This window comes from Schistocerca serialis, chromosome 4 (genome assembly GCF_023864345.2).
Source record: "Schistocerca serialis cubense isolate TAMUIC-IGC-003099 chromosome 4, iqSchSeri2.2, whole genome shotgun sequence".
Lineage (NCBI taxonomy): Eukaryota > Metazoa > Arthropoda > Insecta > Orthoptera > Acrididae > Schistocerca > Schistocerca serialis.
The window spans coordinates 265,662,678-265,686,803 of NC_064641.1; the positions used below are offsets into that span (position 1 = coordinate 265,662,678).

At 41.0% G+C, this 24,126-nt stretch overlaps 1 protein-coding gene across 1 annotated transcript in view; it reads right to left on the minus strand.

Annotated features, from left to right (window-relative positions):
• The window catches only part of LOC126474168 (uncharacterized), an 85,097-nt gene extending 62,008 nt beyond the window's left edge, over nucleotides 1-23,089 (minus strand). The window contains exons 1-2 of the mRNA XM_050101627.1: nucleotides 22,959-23,089; nucleotides 8,005-8,099 (exon numbers count right to left, since the gene is read on the minus strand). Of these exons, the coding sequence (XP_049957584.1) occupies nucleotides 8,005-8,079 (75 nt within the window). The 5' untranslated portion in view covers nucleotides 8,080-8,099; nucleotides 22,959-23,089. The remainder of the gene's footprint in view (nucleotides 1-8,004; nucleotides 8,100-22,958) is intronic.
• Nucleotides 23,090-24,126: the final 1,037 nt, after the last annotated feature.

Consider the following 24,126-nt stretch of genomic DNA (forward strand, 5'->3'; position numbering starts at 1 on the left):
ACTAGCGGTACTGTTAAGTGCATATTCAACTGCATTTACGAATTGAACGATATGACGATGACATTTTTGGTAACATTTTTGGGAAACAGATCTCGTATACAGAGAGCTGTATAAAATCAGTAAAAAAACACTGATTATGACGAAACGGGTCATTGTAATAAAATAATCATCGCGATCTAGACTGTTTTTTCACTGAATTTATGTTCTGAAGATGGTTGTTATACACAACAGATTATAATCGTCATGTTTTAATTGTCTAATGTAAATTTCGGTATAGGCGATACAAAGTTTTCTGTATAATTTTGTTTTTTTAACGTTAATACGATACAAGCTTTCGTTGACGTTTACCGCTGGTGAAGAAAGCTAGGTTTATGGTTATGATCCTGTAATTAAACAGCACTCCTCGCAATGGAAGAGTGCTTCTCCAGGTCGACCTACACGTGTGAAACGTAATATTCAGTCTTCAATTTTCTTGTTTTTTTTTTGTATTACGTCATGTTTTTATCATGAAGTGTTCGTCTCTTCTGGTCAGAAGGTAAGTAAAGAATTATTTTACGATGTTCTGAAATTTTTGAGGGAGGAGATATGGAAGAAACAGGAATGACATATGATTGACTTGGTGCACCAGCATGACAATTCACGAGAGCATATTGCCTACTTTATGCAGGAGTTTTTCAGTAAGAACATGAAGATAGTTGTTCCTCTCCTCCCATACTTACCATTAGCTTTGTGTGACTTCTTTCTCTTCACCAAGAGCAAAAGTAAGTTGAAAGGAGGATATTTGACGACATGGAGGAAATTTAAACAGAATCACAGAGGGTAATAAATTCCCTAAAAAAGACAAATACCAGAATGCATTTGAAAGGGGCAGAAACGTTGATGTCGGCATATTCACTCCTAAGGTGACTATTTTGAATGTTATGATGCTGAATAGCGTTTAGGTACCACATAAAAATTTTAATTAATACATTTCAAGAATTTCTGGATACCACTGACGTATAGGTTACGAAATACATTGTATCTATCCTAACATTTATATTTTTTACCTGGTGATAGCTGTGGCAGGAATGCATCAGAAGGGGTAAGACTTTCTTGAGAAAGTCTATGTGTGGATGTTAACTCTGATGGCCGATCTCTATAATGATTTCGTACCCTATGTAGTAATATTGGTGTCTCTCCACTTTCTCGAGGGTTACATTTTCTTGTAAATGATTGTTTGTTCTTCAAGGTTAGGAGTTCGCTTGGAACCGGTGATACAGACGCGACATCGGAGCAGCTGGTCTGAGGCTGGCAGACGAGAGGGCGGACTCACGTCTGCCACGGACAAACATTTGCTGTGAGCGCAACGCTGGAGAGCACCTGTCTCACGGTGGCCGGTGGCCTTTCCCGGGGGGCTCGTTACACGTAATGCGCTGACGAGCACGGAAGTGAAAGCCACATTAGCTCGCGGGATGAGTCAGCTGTTCTTAAGAAAATCTCCCTCCGTTAACAACACTAACCAACACATTGCATCATGACCAAGCCGGCCGCTGTGGCCAAACGGTTCTATGTGCTTCAGTCCGGAATCGCCCTGCTGCTACGGTCACAGGTTCGAATCCTGCCTCGGGCGTGGATGTGTGTGATGCCCTTAGGTTATTTAGGTTTAAGTAGTTCTAAGTGTAGGGGACTGATGACCTCAGATGTTAAGTCCCTTAGTGCCCAGAGCCATTTTACCATTTGAATCATCATAACCAGCCAGGCGGCAGAGTTGTAAGGCATTTGGAGTCGCATTCGGGAGGATAATTGTTCAAATTTGTATTTGATCATCAAGATTCGTATATTTGATGGTTTCCTTAAATCACATAACGCTAATTCCGGGGTGATCCCACGTCGAAACCTTCTCAGTAATGACACCGTCTCCGATGTGGCTTTAAATCTTATTCTGGTTTCCTTCGTTATATTTGCCCGCCGGCATGCATGATGTCACTTTATATCATTTCTTCCTAAACCGTAAATTGAGTTCCGAGTGCCCATCGTGAGTGAATGTAATTTAAATATGTTGTGATTGTATATGTCCTTTTTAGCTGCAGAGAAAGAAAAGCACTGTTCAGGTAATACGGGTGATTATCTATATTCTTATCTTCACGCAAATTTTGAAGGAGGTAAGGAGAAGGAATGTTACTCACAACTTCTTTATAATCCTGGTAGCAATCATAAGAATCAAAGGAAATTAAAAGCAAGAATTAATGGAGAAGGGGGAGAGACAGGTTTGGAGTGTATTCCCTAATTTATTCAATATCTACAACGAGCAAGATGAAAAGGAAATCATGAAGAAATCTGGAAAGGGAATTAAGATTCATGGAGAAGAAATAAAAACTTTAATGTTTGTTGATGACAATTTCGTCTGAAATGGAAAAGGTCTTGGAAGTTTAGTTGAAGAAGTTATCAATATTAATGGAAGTATAACAGGTGTAGTGGAATGTAGGTTAGGAAACGAGACTCTAAAAGCTGTAGATGCGCTATGATATTTGGGCAGCAAAGTAGCTGATGATGGCCGAAATAAACAGGGTATAAAATGCAATCTGGCAATAGCGAGGAAGGCATTTTCAAAAAAGAGCATCTCGCTAACTTCGAATACAAGTTTAGTATTAGGAACACTTTTTTCTGAACTTCTTTTTATTGATTGTAACCTCTCACGAAAGTTAAACGTATAGGATAAACAGATCAGATAAATAGGGATTAGAAACTTTTGAAATGTGCGCTACAGAGGCATAATGAAAATGGGATGGGTAGATCACATAACTAATGAAGTACTGAATCAGCTTGGGAGGAAAGAAACTTACAGCAGAAATTGACCAGAATATGGGCGTTTATAGGATAAACTCCATATTATCTACGAATAATTAATTTGGCCATGGAGGGAAGTGTAGGGGTAAACAGAGTAGATGGATACCAAGGCTTGAATGGAGTAAGCAGTTTCAAATTTTTATAGGTTGCACAAGATAGACTAATGGGGAGACACGTATCAATCCTCACAACATCCTCTCCGAAGAACAGTACTATGTTGGTAGGTTTTCCAAACAATTTCAAAACAGGTTCTTTCTCTGGACATTTATTATGTAGCACATCAATGCAATTACGAAGAGATAAGAAGATATAATATGTAGAGGAAGAAAATCATTTATGAACATTTATAAGTTAACCAGACATAACTCTCGTTTTTGGTTTGTTTAAGCATACAATTACTGATTTCGTTGTCTACTTTCAATTGTAAAGTATAGTTCTTGGTTGACAAAACAAAGTGTAATCCGCCTTATCGGGCCATAAGTTACGAATAATCTTATGTAACGCTACCGTCCAGTTTAACGTAGTGAGCGTTCTTAAATCACAGTGCAATTCATCCCAGAGAATGTCTGTGCGGCAGTGGCAAAAGCTTCCAGATAACATCTTCAGTTTTTTTGAGGATCAGCAGCAGAAAGGAGTGACAGTGTGGCACAGAACACGAAGTGACGTGACAGCAAAAAGTTAAAGGTGAGAAGGTCGATGAGGTGCGACAAGTAAGCGGGACACTGTTGCAGCGCTGTTTACGGTGTAGAACTGTCACCAGGCTGTTACGTAGCCTCTCCACCTTTGATGAAAGTCATGACAAACAATGATGTGCTGCGTAGGTGCCAGTCAGCTAAGTGGAACCAGCACCGTATGACAGATAACCGTGGGAACGTGATACGAAGGCGTAATGAAAAGTAACACCTCGGAATTTTATTCTGTTCTCAATATCGGTTGAGGTATTACATGTAATGCTTATTACTCGGTCGACTTACCGTTTCACCAACACAATTACAACCCTCTGCCGCTAGAAGGCTACGAATTTCAGCGTCAAACACGGAGGTGTGTAAAGTAATTATGTCGGTGTCGAGATCCACGATAAAAGACAGGCCACGGCGCGTACGTCACAGCACGTGACATGGCAGGTGTTAAGAGTGCCAGCAGCCGTCTCCGGCAGGGAGCGACTAACGATTTCAGACGCGTTTAAATGCATTCAAGCTCTCAACAGCACACGACAAAGTTAACACCTTTGATGGGTACATTTTCAACTACATGTCAATTTCCCGTGGGCCTCGCACGGAACCGACAGTTCCGAAGTGTGGCGGACAAGCCGTCGAGTGTGACATCACAAGTTCGTTGCGGAGACTGTATTTCTCTTGAGCCCCTGTTGGTGCGAGACAAGCAGCGGTCTGTTATCGGGTCTCTGGCAGCAGAACAGCTCTCCACACATGAGCCAACTTCTCATTCAGCTTGAAAATGTCACACCACAAACGGGCGCTGCAGTATCTGCAACAATACCCTGCTTTGGGTTCACCGCCGTCGATCATCCTACAGACAGTCATGAGTTGTCCCCATCCGATGTTCATTTATTTCCAAAACTTAAAGAACACCTTCGAGGACTTCGCTTTGATAGTGATGAATCGGTGCAAGCAGTCTGGTCTCTCGTTGGGAGAAATGCGTTCGTCGCCTGGATGAGTACCTGACGGGAAAAATGTAGATATGGATAATAAAGATGTAGAATATTATAAACTTTTTTTATTTAAAAATCTTTTTGGAGTTTTCACATAAGAATTCGGAGGTGTTACTTTTGATCGCGCCTTCCTAGAATGGTGGCAAGGAGCTGTCGTGAACGGTCATGTCCAGGAACACAAAGTAAATTTATTTGCCCGATTTGTTGGCGTATCAAGCAGTAGTGTACCATTCGCACCTACGTAACATGACTTAAGAACGATGTTCGCAAGAGTATTCTAGCTGCTAGCGACTGGAGACGGGTGTCACGCCTCGACAACAGCAGACGGTTCCACGTCCGTCTGGAATTGCTACTGTCAGTGAATGCAGGTGCATCTCAGTTTCCGACCCAGTGTTGTGAAGGACTCTGTTTGTACTGCATTACTTGAAGCCCCGGTAATGACCATTGGTCATAGTCACAAATCAAGTTGCATATCTAACGAACAAGGAAATCGGGTAGTAGTAGTGGGATCCGACGAATCGCGATTTTCTCTCTTTTAGAATTATGAAAGGCGTTGAGTGCACCGATAGTCAAACGAAGCGCTTGACCGCAGTGAGTGGAGAGAGTAGTTCAAGTCGGAAGTGTTTATGTAATGTGTGGCTGATGTTTATTTTACCGCGAGTTGGTTTCACTCACTGAGGTTATCGTGAACACGGATCAGGAGGTTTATTTCAACGTTCATGGTGAAGTAGTGCTCACATTTCTTCTCCATCTTCACGGTCATTATTAAGTGGACACTCTTGTCTTCAAATATGACAACAGGTGAGTTTATAGAGCTGCACGCATACTACGGTTTTAGCATCGTACACTACCGATAGCACGCCAGGCAGTCAACGTCGCGAAGTTGCCAAAGGAAAAAAAAAAAGAGGCTCTGAGCACTATGGGACTTAACTACTGAGGTCATCAGTCCCCTAGAACTTAGAACTACTTAAATCTAACTAACCTAAGTACATCACACTCATCCATGCCCGAAGCAGGATTCGAACCTGCGACCGTAGCGGTCTTGTGGTTCCAGAATGTAGCGCCTAGAACAGCACGGCCTCATCCGGCCGGCTGCAGAAGATTGCTGGATATTAGATGGGTAGATCACGTAAGTAATGACGAGGTACTGAACAGAACTGGGGAGACAAGAAATTTGTGGCACTACTTGACTAAAAGTGGGGATCGGTTGATAGGACACATTCTGAGACGTCAGGAGATCACCAGTTTAGTATTGGAGACAAGTGTAGTGGGGAGGGGTAAAAATCGTAAAGGCAGACCAAGAGATGAATATAGTATGCAAAACCAGAAGGATGTAGGTTTCAGTAGTTATTTGGAAATGAAGAGACTTGCACAAGATAGCTGCATCAAACAAGACTTTAGACTGAAGACAACAACAACAACAACAACAACAACAACAATGTTAGATACCCGTACATTGTACTTCTTGTTCAGTAATGACACGAGAGCATGCTAAAGGTAATGACCATAATTTTTTTCATGGGAAGACTCTTAGAGCTTTTTGAGTAAAACAAACGATACTAACGATCTACACCTTTATTCTTCATGTCTCAAAATAGTCACCCTGACGATGGACACATTTCTCCAAACGAGAGACTGGTTCACTGATTTTTGACTTTGTTCACGGAGCCATAACCTCACCTCTTCTTGCAAAGATTTATCGCTATCAAAGTGAAGTAGTCGAAGGTTTTTTTTAAGTTTTCGATACGAATGAAAATCGAATGGTGCCAAGTCGGAATTGTATGAAGGATGATCGGTGATAGTGAACCCAAGGTGTCGTATTGTTTCAGATGTCGCATGGCTCGTGTGCGTTCTGGCATTGTCACACTGAAGGAGAGGGTGCTCCATGTGTGGTTGAACTCTTAGAAACTCGATTATAGCACGTTGTTTGTCACGCACCGACACAGTTACGTTACGCACCGCCCTCTTACATGCTACAATTCGTAGCCATCTAGCGGCAGAGCTATGCAAAAAATGGCTCTAAGCACTATGGGACTTAACATCTGAGGTAATCAGTGCCCTAGACTTAGAACTACTTAAACCTGACTAACCTAAGGACATCACACACATCCATGCCCGAGGCAGGATTCGAACCTGCGACCGTAACAGCTGTGCGGTTCCGGACTGAAGCGCCCAGAACAGTTCGCCCACAGCAGCCGGCCAGAGGTCTACAGATATTTTCAGTAATGAATAAAGATGTCGAATGTTAATATCGTCAGTTTTATTTAAAAAGCTTTCCGAGTTTTCACATTAAAAATTCGGGGACAATACCTCTTAGCGTGCTCTCATATACCATCGCTCCAGGTAATTATCACAAAACACAGTTTACTAACAGAGAAACATAGCATTTTTGTTTAAAGTACATGTACAATCAGTACAAAATTGTAATAATATTTGTATCATGCCGTGCACAATAGTTAGGTAAGAGGTCAAATGTCAAGATCAGTAAGTAAATGTACAGGTTGGTCATAAACAGTATGAAAACTTTGTAAGGTGAGTTGTGTTGAGAAATAATTGTTAAGAAAAATAATCGATATGTCACGCCGTTTCCGAGATTACTATCATTGAAGTTAGCCAATCAGGCTGTTGCTAGCAAATTCAAGCGTAGATGACAGCGCAAAAGACTGATTCGCCTTCGGCTCGGTTTCGATCCTTACGATCTCCTCAAATCTAATTCTTGTATTACCCTCTTGTTCAGTGTTAGGAAACCAAATGAAGATCGTCTGAAAACACTGTCTCTGGCGGGACCCTTGAGTCTGCATGCGCAACAGCCTGATGGGTAACTTCAGTGCTAATTAATTCATAAACGACGCAACGTATCGAATTTGTTGAGTTCTCAGGATAACCTATAGTTACAAGCTTTTCAGATTGTTTCTGACCACCCTGTATCTGGAAAAAGCGGAGGATGAAATGAAGATAAAGTAAGGCCAGAAGTATAGTGAGACAAACAGTACCATGAAGTGAATTCTCGGGTGCCATAGTGCACGCATAATTCCTGGAAAAATATGTAATGATTCCATTCGACGACTAACGAAGTGAGTGAAACAAAACCTTATTTTTACCGCATATCTGCAACCGCCTTAAGAAAGGATGCCACGACTTCAAGCATAACTCGAGCTCCTCTGTCTTACAGAGCTTGCTTTTATTGCTGTTCAATAAACTCTTTTCTTATTGCTTTTAAATACTTTCGCTTAGTATTCTTACCAATGAAAATATTTCTTAAGTCCATTAGGGCGTTCATATTAATATAAGACGCTAAATATCATTGCAAGTTTTTTCGATATTCTGCTCAACGCAGCCGTGAGAGTGAATTATGTCAAAGATCATACCAATTGCTCAACGATCACGTAACGAAGGGAATCGCATAAGATCAGAAAACAGGTTATGAGGGAGATGGAGCTACAAGTGCAGCAGTTATACTAATACAAGTGTGAGTTACGGTGGTGCAGAGCGGAAATGTAGGTACTCACCCCTGGTATGCCAATAACAGCATCTTTGGCGGCTGCCGCCGTCACTAAAAGCAGCACTGTCGCGATTCTCGCCATGTCGGCTACTCGGTCAGTCTCTGGAACAAAATGCGAGCTTGGAGTCAAATAGCTTGGTACTGTCAAACTCAGCGCAATATTTCAGTAACGCATGGAACAGCTGGGTGAGACAAGTACCTGCTTGACCTAAACATATGTTCGTTTGTCTGAAGTGAAAAAAAGTAAATAAACAGAAATTACGCCTTCACGAGAATTGAGCGCAAGTGACATTTTTCTGGGAACCTGACCGTGTGGGAGTCTCCGGAATGATAGAACTGTTGAAGTGGTGAATTCTTCTTCACTTTCACTGGGGAGAGCAATGCCATCAGCGAATCTAATCATTGATAACCTTCCACCGTGAATTTCCATGCAACTCTTGAACCTTTCTTTTTCCGTCCTTATTTCTTCGATGTGTAGATTGGAGAGTAAGGGTGAAATAGACGCCCTTTTCTGTCCGAGCGCTTCGTTCTTGGTCTTCCATTATTATTCTTTTCCTCTTAGTTCTTGTACATGTTGCGTTTATCACCCGTATTTCCTTAGAGATTTTATCCATTTTTCTCATAATTTGTAACATCTTGCTATTATTCGTCTAACGACTTTTCTTAGCCTTGTTTCCATTGTCAGTCGAACGTCAGAACTAACTTTCTTGTGCCTTTACTTTTCCGAAAGCCAGACTAATAGTCATCTAACAGATCCTCAATTTCTTTCCATTCTTCTGTATATTTTACTTTCAGCAATTTGGATGCATGAGCTATTAAGCTGTTTGTGCGATTTGTACTTACTATATTCAGCAATGTGTGGATGATATGTCTCCAGACTCATAGTTCCTACTCACCAGCTTGAATACTCGCAGGATTGCCGCTTATGTCAAGGATTTATGAAATTTAGAAGGAATATTATCTATCCCTTATGCCTTATTTGATTCTAGTAACTTACTTTCAACTCTTACTTCCTCTTCATGACTTATCAGACGCCGGTCATACCATTTCCTGCTGCTTATGATATTCTCCTACACTCGTCTGACCAGAAATCCTTGTTTCCCTTCCATTTCACTTCACTGACCTTCACTATGTCTCGACTGAGCGTGTGCATTTCCCTTTCAGGTTTCCTAGCGTCCCTACCAAATTCAAACTTCTGACATTCCACGCTCCAATTCATAGAACATCCTTTCGCTGGTTTTCCAGCATTTTTCTCGTGGTCACCTCCCCCTTGGCAGCTCTCTCCTGGAATCCGTATAGGATACACATTATGTGTCTTTAATGCAATGTTTTCCATTGTCTTCAGCAGCCTCATGCCATTGATCATTGCTGATTCTTCTGTCTTTAGGGACAGTTTCCCATCCTAAGCGCGAGACACTGCTCTGAACCTCTTCCGCTCCTACGCCCTCTTAGACAAGGCCGTTGGCAAAACGGAGGTGACAAGTGAACGTCATCAGAAGCTACTGTTGATAATTTTCATTCATAATTTATGCTGTTGCTGGGTTCGTACCCTGAACCGATGACGTTTGGATTACTTGTCAAAGACGCTAGCCTTTGCTTGTTTTTAATGCTGGTTGCTCAGTTGAGTTACAGTAATAAATGTTCCTTATCTACATGCTTATAACTATAGAAAAGTTAAAAGTTTTATTTCTTACTGTACAGCAGTAAACAGTTGCTGGATAGGTACGAAGCTGTAACGAAAGTGAGAAAGTCAAGGGACACCTTTCCTCTTCTTGATGTTCTTATCGAATATCTCCCTTTTTCTCTTTCTTTTATGTATCTTTTCTTTCTTTTCTCTTCTTCGTCGTCTGTATCTTTCCCCTTGACGACCAATTGCTTTCTTTTGTCAACAATTTTTCTGTCATATACGTCTGTGTCATCAAGCTTGATCTCTGTTCCTCTCTTAGTATGTGAATACTTTGGCAATCTCTTTAACATCTAGGTCATGCAGTTTCAGTTTTGAGTTGATTGCGTTTTTAATTGCAGTGTTCGTGACAAACACACCCAGGTACCTGAGGTGTTGAACCTTTGTGGTGTTATCATATCTTGACGTGAGGCAACACATGTCTGCGTGTTTGGAGCCCATGTACTGTTCTTCATCGTAAGAGGAGAACAAATAGTACGAAAGGACGAATGATGATTATCAAAGACAATCTTCGCCGTCATAAACGGGCCCCAAAAAATCTTGATACGATGGCCAGCCGACACTCAAGAGGATCTCAGTCAGTGTCTGATGACACACTCCGAAATGCATTGGCGACAGATTACGGGAGACCGACTCTTACAAGCTCACGTCAAAATATCTAAAATGAAGAATTCAGGAACTCAAAAGTGCGCGGGCACTGCAACAGACCCATAGTGACACGAAAAAGATTAAGAAGAAAACAAGAAAATTAAAGACAATTACTGGTTCTTCTTGCTTCAAAGCGCGGTATGAAATAACAATAAATTAACATTCACAAGAAGTGGTAATAATAAATAAATCAGCTTTCACGACATGTGATTTATGGAAACAGTGTGGTGGCCAGCGATATGAACTTTATACCTATCGAATACGAGTCCAGTGCGTTAGCCACTGCACTTGGTCTTTCGGTGTACATGAAATAATTACGTATTTTGGTGTAGGAGATGCTGGTTGTTGTTAGGGAAGGCGAGATATTTAACGTGTAGAACCGATGCCGTAGACTTTTCCGTATATAGGTAGTGCCGGATTAAGGTACTACCACACTGTGGTGATCAGTCGAGGTCCACGCAGCATCAACAGACAAATCCGATGCTCAGAAAAGCAGCGGAGAAAACCTCAGCATGGCGTTTCGCCGGTTCTTGGCCGTAGTGACGACAGTGTAGGAAGTGGCGAGTGACCGTCTTGAAATTGTACGAAGAAGAACGCCAAGGTGTTTGCGTGTGGGGGGAGGGGAGGGGGAAAATGGGCGGAGGATCGGGGGATGTCGGGTTACGCCAGAGCCGAGCGGATGCGTGCTCACGCATGCGCGGTCACACGCAACTGTGAGTGTCTTGCAGCTGCAATTAACAACCGCAATGACGACGTGTTGCGAATGAGACTCCATCCATTCTTTTGTCTTCCTTATATGACAGCGGCTGATCTCATCAGAACGACAACTCGCTGTACTTCTGGTGACCGCTTGATGGAGGCGAAATGAGGCAAAGAAAGCTTCTGGATGAACCTTTAGTTATGATAGTTCGATATTTCATTTTTGCCTCCCCCGTTTATGATTAACTGCTATTTGTCCCATATATGTGACGACTTGTCTGTAGTTTGTCCTGCATTGTATTTTGATTCAACAATGACCGAGTCTCGTGCCTGAAGCATCAGTGGACATCAACACGTATTGGTGACATATGCTGCACTTCCATCTTCCAGAGGTGTGCAAGAATTCTGGACACATTTGCTGGAGCGTATCGCATGTAAGAACCTGAGCGTTCGTCTTCACTCTTTTGCTATATCATGGCGGAGAAATGAATGTTTACCTTCTGCTCTATTTTGCTCTCTGTGTTTGCTGTACTTTTCCTTCTGTATAACCCACGGATACAGGAGATGTAGTGTCGTATGTTGCGCATCTCTACTGCGAGTGATCGGATAGGTCGCGGAGTGACTAAGTGTCGGACTACAAGTCCAAAAGTTCAGTCCTTATTTGTTATAATGTTATTTTCTGCCACATGTCGCTTCTTTCACTTGCGACAACGCCCTGTCAGTATGTGAAAATGATAAATTGTACCGTTGAACAAGCTGGGTAAATCAATTCAGTGGTCAGAGAAAAATAGGGGCTTATCACCTTTAATACAAGCGTGCCTACTAAAACACTGTGATATCCAAAACAAAGGGCTAAGCAGATGTTAGTTTTTCTAAACGGGGAGAGACGTTATAATATTAAAATAATTTAGCGTTTGACAGAGTAATGATGGGAAACTAGCATCCCACATCTGTCCAATACTGAACTACCTGATCTCTCTAGTTGCACACTCTTCCTAGGGAACGTTTTAGCATGGCTTATTAAGTGCCAATTGGTAACGATGCCTTTCCCCATTTAGCTGTAAATCGGAGTGTATGCCGTAATTTTTCCCGCATTATACAAAAATATCAACAATTGTCACCGAAAAATGTGAGGCATTTCTGATAATTAGTCTGGTTTAGCGGACTGTGCATAGGATGTTGTTCTTTTCTGCCTGATTAATTTTCTGTAAAAGCTATTTGTCAACAACAAGTTATTTTAATAAGGCTCGAGCTTATTGTTTCAACATTTGAGAAGGTATTGCTAATGTCGTCTGCAGTCTGAGGCTCATGTGTTGTTATTCTTAATGTCTGAGACAAATCGCTCATGACGCCAGCCTGAGTGAACGTCCTTCTCAGAAGCATTTTCCTTCAGACATTATGGTTTCCAAGTAATACTGTTGCAACGAGGCCAGCCAACGTACAGTGTGAGTCACATTACACATCTCAGTTCTCAGAAGTTAGTAGTCTCTCTACACCTTAACAAACGCCTTAAAGTTTTTCCTAAGCACATTTAATAAGAGGAACAGGTTGCAATCCTCAGTAATCCATATCCTATGTACACATTGCCCTAAAAATTTGAAATCGTCAACGAATATGTTTCAGAAAATTTTTCTTAAAACAAAAACAAAAGTAATTTCTGGAAATGTCGATAACCACCGGTGCACATTTAGTCCCACACACGCACGTAGTAAGAGATCACTTTGACATATTTTCTAAATTACACTGATTTTCTAAACAAGTATTGTACCTCTGTTAAAAGTAAGAAGAAAGATAAAAAGGAATATAGTTTGAACAGCCTCTTCTGAGCAAATCTACTGAAACAGATCTTGGAGCTCAGTCATGGAAAGTGTTATAATGACGAACGCATGGACGGGTTTTCACAACCCACCGTTATGAACAAAGTCAACAGAGGAGAAAATGTAATGAGGCTGCCACAAGGCAAAACACTCATATAGATATTCATCCCAGCAGGAGACACAGCTTAAGTTTTCGGGTCTTCGAATATGATGTTAATACGACAAAAGTGGGACCAACGCCCGGAAACCATGGCAGAGAAGTATACAGGAAGAATTGATCCAAGTGGTTGAAATGACGAATGAATAAGAAGAAACATGTAAACCTGATTCTTGTGAGCCGCTTGAGGGACTGCTACCATATTCCTTTCGAACGTAGAGTGAATGGCAAGAAGTACTTAAAACTTGGTTCCATGTAGGCTATAATTCTTGTGTTTGTCAGGGGTACTGCTAACTTCGACTGCAAACTTCAGTATCCGCTGTGTCAAAGGTTTTGTAATATGACTGGCTTATTCCACTTGAGAGCAAAGGAAACAGATACTACTGCATTTATGTGCCGACTGTAAGTGAACTGACTGGGGCTATATAGAACAAGTCTGTTTTTATCGACGATAATCATTCCCCTTGCGTTATTTGGATAACGACAGTAGTACTTAACTCAGTAACATTGAAGCGTAAGGTATTAGGTCTACAAGATGAACTGGAAAATTTTTAATCATAAGACATCATCTTATCGTCCAGTCTAGATGTTATCATCCATCCAAAGGTCCGGGTCACGAGTAAAAACTTGATCAAAAGGCTGAGTTAGCCATGTGATAACAGCCCTAAATCTCTAAATAGGTTTCATTCTAAGTAGCCGGCCGGTTGGCCGAGCGGTTCTAGGCGCTACAGTCTGGAACCGCGCGACCGCTACGGTCGCAGGTTCGAATCCTGCCTCGGGCATGGATGTGTGTGATGTCCTTAGGTCGGTTAGGTTTAAGTGGTTCTAAGTTCTAGGGGACTGATGACCTCAGAAGTTAAGTCCCATCGTGCTCAGAGCCATTCTAAGTAGTACTGGTTATTGACTATTAATATTTTTATTAGATTCTAAGAATTATTTATCAGATCATAAAAATAAATTGTTTTAGGCAGTTCCGAACGTTTTAGAAAGATTGGGATTCGCCCTCAATTTGCTCACTGTGTGAGATACCATAAACGTAATACGTTTTTGTAGTATACAAAAAGCTGTGTTCTAATTAGGATAACTATTTGCTAGTAGTCAGTTCAAAAGCTCGTTTCTTAAGAGTGATAACACACAGCCTACAAAATTGTCTAATATAAATCTACATATGCCTAGATAAGAATGCAGCAGGCTTCCATGTATGCCAGAACCACTGGACTCAAAATACTTCATCGAAACAAATTTCTGCATGTAGCATCATCAGGATCAGGGGGAAGTGTTGGCCACGTCTTTGGCCAAAATGAATTTCTTCATTTTTCCTGACGTTGTAGGATAGTCTCAGTATGTGTAATGAAAAATGCTGAGCAAACACTACGCTGAAATTTAGCTGCAATACGTAAACCAGAGGTAACTCCGGTTACAAAAGCAGAAAACAATTTTTGTTCTCTAAAAACTTCCAACTGTCACTGTATAACTGTTACGGTTTCACGATAAAGTTTTCTGTTTAACAATTCTTGGCATATATTTCATTCATGAGGGTAAACAATGGCGGAAGACGCTCCACATAATACAATACATCACGCCTAATCAGAAATGAAGTGGATTGTTTCACAAACGTCAAACATATATAGGGGAATGCTTTCGGGGCGATTTATGGTAAAGAAAACCGACATAAATATGATTGTGAGAAGGCAGGTTCCGTAGTGGGATTCGTAGGGAGCATTCTGAGAAAATATAATACATCCATGAAGGAGGTCATGACAAAAATGTTCATAGATAAATCCTTCAACGTTTTTGATTAATCTGAGTCCTTCTGAATTTCGGGCGTAAAAAAGGAGCTAGAGAGCATTTTACTAACGCTCAAGTAACGACTTTGGAGGAATAAATATATGTAATTTTATAATTTTATTAGTTATGTCGTGTTGTTAAAACTCCCAATACTGCTTTAAACATTTATTGTCATTAATAGAGGGTGCTACCCGACCACACTTACGATCTGCTCAAAGACGTCACCTCGCACGTAAAACACACGGTAGACAAATAGTGCCAGTCATGAACTAGCACACTATATTCAGTTGCTATCGATCTTAAACCGAGATGTGGAGGTAATTACTTCAATGGATCGTGTAATAAAAAACGGACGCCGACAAGTGTGAGTATTACAAATCAGCTTAATAAGTCATGGCAAAATATTGACGCGTATTGTTTGCTGAAGAGTGTAAAAACTAGTAGAAGCCGGCCTCAGAGAAGATCAGTTTGGCAGGCGGAGAAATATAGGAACACGAGAGATATTAGAGACCAAACGACTTATTTTATAAGGTACATATAGGAAAGCAAACCTACATAATTAACATTCGTAAATCTGGAAAAGGTCCATGACAATCTTGGCTGGAACAGATTGTTTGAAACATTGTAGGTAGCAGAAATGAAACACAGACAGCGAAAAGAAATCAGATTGTAGATACAAGAATTGAAGAACATGGAAGGGAAACAGTAGTTGAGGGTGGAGTATTACAAGGTTTCAGCAATCCACAATGTTATTTAACATATTCACTGATCTATCAGTAAAGGACTTAAAGGATTCAAGAAGAAATTTGGAAAGGTAATTAATGTGCAGGAAGAAGGAGTAACAGCTTTGAGGCTTGCCGATGACTCAGCAGTTCTGTCAGAGACGGTACAGGTCTTAGAAGAGCAGTTAAACGGAATGAATGGAGTCTTGAAGTTATCAGATGAATAGAAACAAAACAGAGGTAGTTTAATGTAGTCGAATTAATTCTGCTGATGATTTGTTTTGCTATCTGGGCAGAGAAATAACTGCCTATTGTACACTGGTAAAAGCAAGTATAGGCTTGCTAAAAAAGACAATGATAACATCTAACATAAATTTAAGGATTAGAAAGTTTTTCTAAAGGTACTAGTCTGGAGTGCAGGCTCATGCGGAAGTGAAAAGATGATAAGGATGACTAAAAGTCCAGACAAGAAGTGATTAGAAGCTTTAGGAGTCTGTCGCTAGACTGCTGAAGATTAAATGGGTGGATCATGTAACTAATGAAGAGGCGCTGATTCGAGTTCAATGGAAAAGAAATTACGAAGGCACAACTTCACAAAACAAGGGGCTCGGTTGATAGGACACATTCTGATGCATCAAGGAACTGTCGGTTTGGATCTAAAAGAAAAATGTGGGGCCAAGCTATAGAGGGGGACCAAGGCTCGTCTACAGCAGTAACATTCAAACGAATGCATTTTGCAGTAGTTATGCAGGATATCCCAAAGTAAAGAGTTGCCTCAATTCGGTCTCCGGACTGAAGACCGCAACAAAAGGAACAATAATATCTGAAATTATTTCCCCACAGTGGAATATGCATAATGTGAACTTCAACAACAGTGATGTAAGTACTAACGCGTTACACTAATGTTATTTAAGAGAGACTACCAAAACTATCTCCGACGTTTCAAAGGTAGGGAATGAAAAAACAAAGTATGAAGGGTGAAGGAAAATTCCGCACTTAGCGGTCAGCACGCGATTCTTCATCCTATTTCAAGACGAAAGCGTGTCTAGCAAAACCTAGTGCCACCAACAGGATTAATAGACATGCAGTTTACGAAAACGAGGCTCTTACAAAGCCGTAACTGCGTGCAGCATGGCCAAAAACGGGTAACATGAACTCTGCACTGTCTCATTAGATCAGCGAGACTAGGCAATGCCGTAACGAACGACATGTAGACTCGCCGACGTTTGAAAAGCATTGGCAGTTAAACATTTCTTTTTTTCAGTTAAAGCCTCAAATTTATCCACTTTACGCCTCCACAAAATGGTTCAAATGGCTCTGAGCACTATACGACTTAACTTCTGAGGTCATCAGTCGCCTAGAACTTAGAGCTAATTAAACCTAACTAACCTCAGGACATCACACACATCCATGCCCGAGGCACGATTCGAACCCGCGACCGTAGCGGTAGCTCGGCTCCGGACTGTAGCGCCTAGAACCGCACGGCCACTCCGGCCGGCACGCCTCCACAAAGCGATGTCTTGTGCATTTATTTCTGTTACTGTTACTCTAATTTAAGCATTAAGACATAACATGACGTAAACAAACTGTTTCTTCCGTGACACAATTAAAGCCAATAGAAGTTAATAATGGGTACAGTAACATGGGATGTGTCAAATTAGGTACAAAAAACACAACAGGAAGGCTACACTAGAATCCACATTCTGCTTGCCCAATAATTCAATTCTGTTCGTTTGAGATCCAGGCTTATCTTTATAGAACCGTTACATACACGTATGAGCGATGTTCACATTAGAGATGTTCAAGGGGACTATCTTGCATTTGCAAGCACTTAGATACTCGCTGGATCATACTTTTCTGGACCGTACACAACACACCTGCATCCACCATTGCCGACATGGCATGCACGCTAGTTATTAGGTCGTGTACATCCATGGGTGGAGTACAAAGATCTTATACCTTTAAGTGTCCCCACAAATAAAGGTCTACCAGATCAATGTCCCTGAGGACGTGGAGGGCAGAACACTGGGCCTCCACGATCAATCAGTTTTCCAGGAAGCATCTCATTTAAACAGTTACGCACATTATTCTAAAGTGTCCCGGTGCATCATCGTGCTGAAACCATAGCTGTCGGCGAATCGCAAGTGGAACGTTTTCAGTGTGTCTGGAAAAATATTGTAAAGAAACGTATGATACAGGGGCGCATTCAACTTGTCTTGCAACAGGCAGAGGCCCAAAAGCACGGGTTGCATGGTTCCAGCTGGCACTTTTATGCCAAAGCGTGCCTGAGAGCCACGTTCACAAGTAACACGTGTGTTGTGTTCCCACCAATAACGGCTGTTGTGGAGGTTGAAAATACCTTCACGAGACAAGCTAGATTCTTTAGTCTATATCACGTTCTTTATAAAATTTCTTTATCTTCCACTTGGTGTAAAAGCCATTCACAAAAGTGTTCTTGTTGAGTGCAGTCCTCTGGCATCAGGTGTTGAGTTAACGTTCCATTATATGAATTCTGTTCCTCATCGTGCAATACTTCCACAACCAGTCTTTGAGGTGTCTGAAACTGCCTTGTAATACCACCGGCACTTTGCTGAAGTTGCTGGTGAACTGTTTCAAGAATCATGTCCTCTGTTTGTGGAGTACGGCTAATTCTTGGACGATTTCTGTCCATTACTTGTGGCGAAGATTGCCGGATTCCCGAAGGCCTTGCTCCAGGCGATGAAGAACGTACTTATCGGAACAGCGCCTTTGAGGGTATCGTGCAGCACACACATGAACAATAAGAGCAGCTTGGTTATCGGATGCACCCAGCACCAAAAGTATATGGACATGATCACCGTTTGTATACTCCATCGGGAAGCCGTCTTATATGAACCTGACAGGACCGGTTATGGTTGTGCACTGCGCGGTCAATAGACACATGGATGCAGTTTAATGGATCAGTCATGTGACAGGCTATTATTATTTGACAATAAACGACGAGAACTAGGGAACGGACGTCGTTTCCATAAACGTGTTTTTGAATTACACCCAATCTGATTTTGCTAGATTTACTTATGTCTTGATCTGAATGAGGAATCGCATGCCAATCACCAGATATATAATTTTTTCTTCACCCAGTGTATGTAATAAAGCTACGGTGTGTAAAGTGCTTTGGACACAACAGCTGAAACCGCGTAACTACGGAGTAAGCTACATGTGGCTCCTTTATTTCTGCATTAGCTGCAAAGTATTCCAGTTTCCGTCTAACGACCGGTCATTGGTAGGTGTGATAACTAATAGCCGGGAAACGGCACTGATGGGGACAGTGGCACTCCGCGTGTTTTGCCGCACCCGGGACATCGTAATAAAATGACGAAACAGTTCAAGAGTACGAGTCCCGTCGCACGTAGGCTTACTTCGAAAACCTCGTTAAGGGAGTAAGTTACATAATGGATATCGGGATTCTAGGGATGGAAGCTGAAGTACGTGAAATGTTTCCTCTATTAATATTCATCTCGAATCGTGAAGCACTTGGCGTGGCTCACTTGCTACCAACGATTATCCTAAGATTACTAAAAACAGGCAATCCTGGCAATCATGCAAAAGAAAAACCCTTACTGTCATGTCTGAAATTGAAACAAACGTTTACAAGCAATTGATGGTTTTGAGCTAAATACTTATTTGTCGCAGCTGCTTCTAATAAGTCTATTGGCGATACTAAGCCCATCTGTGTTTCTGTATATAGCCTTCCTTCAACAAATGTTCAGCAGACTTGTTCAATCTGCAGCTCTGTGCATTCTCAGTCAGTCTAGATACTACAGTCCTGCTCCGTTTCACTAATATACAAACAGACAGTGCAAGTGATTTTATCAACACCTCTGGTTGCAAGTGATCATTTACAGCTGAGAAAATATCCATTCTTAAGCTTCACTTAATCCCATCAACTAGCCACACAGCCACAGGCCTCAGTCCGAATTCACATTCATATCCAAAAACTTGTATCACAATAGAATAGTCACGATGCCTTTCTTTGATTTTCCTTAGAAACTTTAAAAATTCTTCCGTACAACTTAGACAGTTTACAGTTTCATTTTAGGTAATTTTGTTATATAGTGTGGTTGATATTACCAACTCGTAAATTGTAATTTAGCATTGTAGTTTATCATGTTTGGTGTGTAATATGAGTGAAGGACGCTCAGTTTGACCTGTCTCACCGAATATAATGGTCAAATACCCTGTGGATGTTGACAGTACCTTTGTTACGTACACTCTAGCGTCTCTTGTGGACGCTACTCTGGTTTTTTTGGCGATGATCTTATAAGCCAAAAACCAGTTGGAAGTAAGAAAAAATATATTAGTAAAACAAGAACGCAATTAGTTTGCTTTTCAATCTAGAATATGAGATTGTTCTACCAAGAAGTGCGAGAAGAATCCTATAAAATATGACATTACTTTACTTTGGATGTTGCTACGGCTGATGATTTTACTTGATCATCAGCAATACAGTCTTTCTCATGCAGTATCTAGAGGGCCAAGGTATCACACTTTGCTAAATGTGGGTGATGGTGTCAAAGGACAGAAGGGTGACAAATTTCTTGTTGTGTCTGAAGCGCAGAACACGAATTTGCATCTTTTAGGAGTAGACAATGTTGGATAGGATAATAATTGGAAGGAATTTTTCTATTTGAAAAGGCGTATTGCAGCTTTATCATTGTTTTCTACTTTATTTAAATAAATGTGTAGTTTGCAGTAGATTTACTTTAAGTAATGAAATAAAATATAGCTGAGTTTGCATAGAAATTCATGTATAGGACAACATGAACTGGTTCTTTTGTTCTACTTGTATGTACTTCTCATTTTCGTACCGTATAAACGAACATCTACACAGCGAAGGAATAACATCCTTTTGCAAGAAATTCGTGACGGAAAACATTTAATAACAGAAGAACAAATTTAAAAAAACTTATTCGCTAGGAACAAATTCATATTTTCGGGCATTTCGGAATTTGAACTATCTGTGGGACGCATTTTCACTTTTCCCTCTTTTTTCAGTGTCTACTGAAGAAACATGATAATATAGTTTCTCAATTGGGTCGAGAATATTGATATTTTGACGATCTACATTTTGACTACGTACCTATGTGACGACGTGAGCTTAAGGAAAATTGACAGTGGCTAGTTAAGGAAAATTAAAATTAGTGCAGAATTTTTCGTATAAAATAATTTCTATCGACAAACCTAGCAATCTGAAGTTTCTGTATTCGCGGAAATTGTTTCGAGCTGTAGGTGAAAATTACATTCATTATTGCAATTAGTACTATCCTTCCGCTGTTCAGTGACAAATGAAAGTTAGGATTGTAATGAATGGTGGTCAGGTTTTGGGTAGGATTTTACGTTACGTAGACACTCAACAGGATTTTATCTACATTTCAACCCGAAAAGTAATCTGCACATTATCTTTCCCTCCATTGCTTTTATTACTTGCTATTTAATTTCCCATTCTTCCGACTAAAGTAAGGAAAATGTGTAGTACATCTCACTGTTTTCCAAAGGTTAATGCTCGCTATATCAACTACGTAGCTCAGTCTTCTACAGACATAGAGCATCACTATTTCAAGCAACGTTAGAAGCATTCGTTTTCTATGTGAGGTATAACACGATTACGGCAGTAAATGTGCTACTTTTAGAGCATTTCTTAAATAAACTAGCCTCTCCATAAATACGTTAAGTAATATTTTAAAGGATAGACAGAGAATAAACACGTCACAAAAACTAGAGTTATGTACGAGCTTTATAAATTTAAAACAAATTTTACATAATCTCCGGTTACCAGTATAACAAAATAATTTTAGCAGCGAAGTTTTCTTCTTTCCAACAGCGGAAACATTTGATGAAGCTAAACAATTAGTAAAAATCTTGCATAGCTATAATTTCCCCTGATGTAATACATATGGCTCCAAAGCCCACAAGTAATGACAGGGAGGGTTAAACATTCCCGAGTCCTTGTACTGTTTACAGGTCTTATTTCACTTCCCATTGGGACTTTTAGTTTTTCTGCAGAAGTCTTAGCTATACGTGCAGCTCCACGTTACTTGAAAAATGGCTGGTTCAAATGGCTCTGAGCACTATGCGACTTAACTTCTGGTCATCAGTCGCCTAGAACATAGAACTAATTAAACCTAACTAACCTAAGGACATCACACACATCCATGCCCGGGGCAGAATTCGTAGTGGTCGCTCGGCTCCAGACTGCAGTGCCTAGAACCGCACGGCCACTCCGGCTGGCGTTACTTGAAGAAAATCGCAGTAAAAATCACTTTGATTTTAAGGAATTGTAAAAACTTGCTCCAATATATGTAGCCGCCAACCGTTCTCATTAAATGTGATTAGAAAATACACTAAGAAAAACGAACATCTAGGGAAGAAGATAAAGTTTATATGGATCGAAGGACACGCTAACATTAAATGTGATGAACTAGTCGATGATTTGGAGAAGACAGACTCTAGAAATGGCGCATTATAAAACATGTTATTACAGACATAAAAGTTGTGTTATATAGAAGAGCAAGACGCCAACGGGAAGACGAATATCAATCATCGATACACAACAACAGTAAATGATAGAGACAAATATCGGAAAAGGTTCGCTCGAAGTCCTGATTCCCTGGTTAAGGAAAATAACACTTCGCATGAGATTTTTTCACGAATCATTTTCCAGTCATCTTCACTAAATGCATACTCGAGAATGTTAATGTGATGTAGTAAATCTATCACATTTTTTTAAATGTAAATTTCGTGCAGCCAGCAAAGTGATTTCATGCAACAATTAATAGGGTCCCATCAACCCTCACCAAGTAATATAGCAGCTCTCTATCAAAATAATAAATTTTTTTAAAATAACTATGGAACTTGTAAATAAATGTAATCTTACGATGTAAATCCCCAAACAAGTCTTAAAGAATTATGAGATGGCTGTATCCTTTGAGCCCAAAAGCCAATAATTAAATAATACGCCAGTGTTTTCGCATTCTTTAAAGATTGTGAAAATTGATGTGTTTTTTTTTTTTTGGTGCTACAATGTGTCACTGTTGAATAGTCAACTGTCAAAGAGAGAAGTCAAGATACGTGAAAAAAAGAAGATATGTTTGCAGCATTGCAATTCCCTACATTACATTTCTAAGTAGACATATCAGTTCCATTTGCGTAAAGTTAATGACATGCGTGCACCAACATGCCAGAGTAATGCATAGTACGTTCCATTAGATGCCGTTCTATACTTCGTAAATAGGTGGTTGGAGCTCGACAGATACGTGTTGCAACTCGAGATAAGTATGCCTCCTTTAGATCTAGAGTATAATGTACCACATATAAAAGAAATAAGGCACTGCTACTACTCGAGGTATTATAATACACTCCACGGCCGTGACGTCCGCCGCTCCAGCAGCAGCCCTCTGCGGCACCTACCTGCTGTAGTATCTGCAGTGTCCGCTAGAGGATGCGCCCGCGGTCGCAGGCGGCGAGCTACTGACTGAAGCTCGCGGCCGCCTCGCTATATCCCTGCGAGGCCAGCAGCAACCGGTGTGTTTACATCTCATTGCCACGCGGCTAAGCCGCTCTCGTGACCGTCACGGCCGAACATAGAACGCAGAAGCGGAGGTTGGACTTTGCCACTGGTAACACTATACTGCACGGAGGTGATAAAGTCATGTGATAGATGTATCCGAATATACAGTTGGCGGTAGTTTCGCGTACTCAAGGTGTAAAGGGCAGTGTACTGGCGGAGCAGTCATTTGTACTCAGGTGATTTTGTACACAGGTGATTCAGATGGAAAGGTTTCCGATCTGATTACGGTCACACGACGGGGATTAATAGACTTTGAACGCGGAATGATAGCTGAAGCTATACGCATGGTATACTCCATTTCGTAAATTGTTAGCGAATTCATTATTCCGAGGTCAACAATGTCAAGAGTCTGCCAAGAATATTAAAATTCAGGCATTTCATCTCACCACAGACAATGGCCGATGGCCTTCACTTACGACTGAGAGAAGCGGTGTTTGCGTAGATTTGAGCTAACATATAAGCAACACTGCATCAAATAACCGCAGAAATCAATGTGGGACGTAGGACGAACGCATCCGTTAGGACAGTGCAGCAAAATTTGGCGTTTATGTGCTATGGCAGCAGACGACTGACGTAAGTGCCTTTGCTATCGAAACGAAATTGCCTGCGGTGCCTCTCCTTGGCTCGTGACCGTAGAGGTTGGACCCTAGACGACTGAAAACCCGCGACTTGGTAACGCGAGTCCTGATTTCAGTTGGTAAGAGCTGATGATAGTGTTCGACTGTGGCGAAAACACCACGAAATGATGGAACCAGGTAGTCAACAACGAAATGTGCAAGCTGGTGGTGGCTCCGTAATGGTGTGGGCCGTGTGCACATGGCATTGAGTCCTCTGGTCCAGTTGAACCGATCATTGACTGGAAATGCTTTTGTTCGGCTACTTGGAGGCCATTTGCAACAAACAACGATGGAATTTTTATTGCTAATAATGTGCCATGTACCGGGCCATAATTGTTCGCGATCGGTTTGGAGAACATTCTGGATAATTCTAGCGTATGGTTTGGCCATC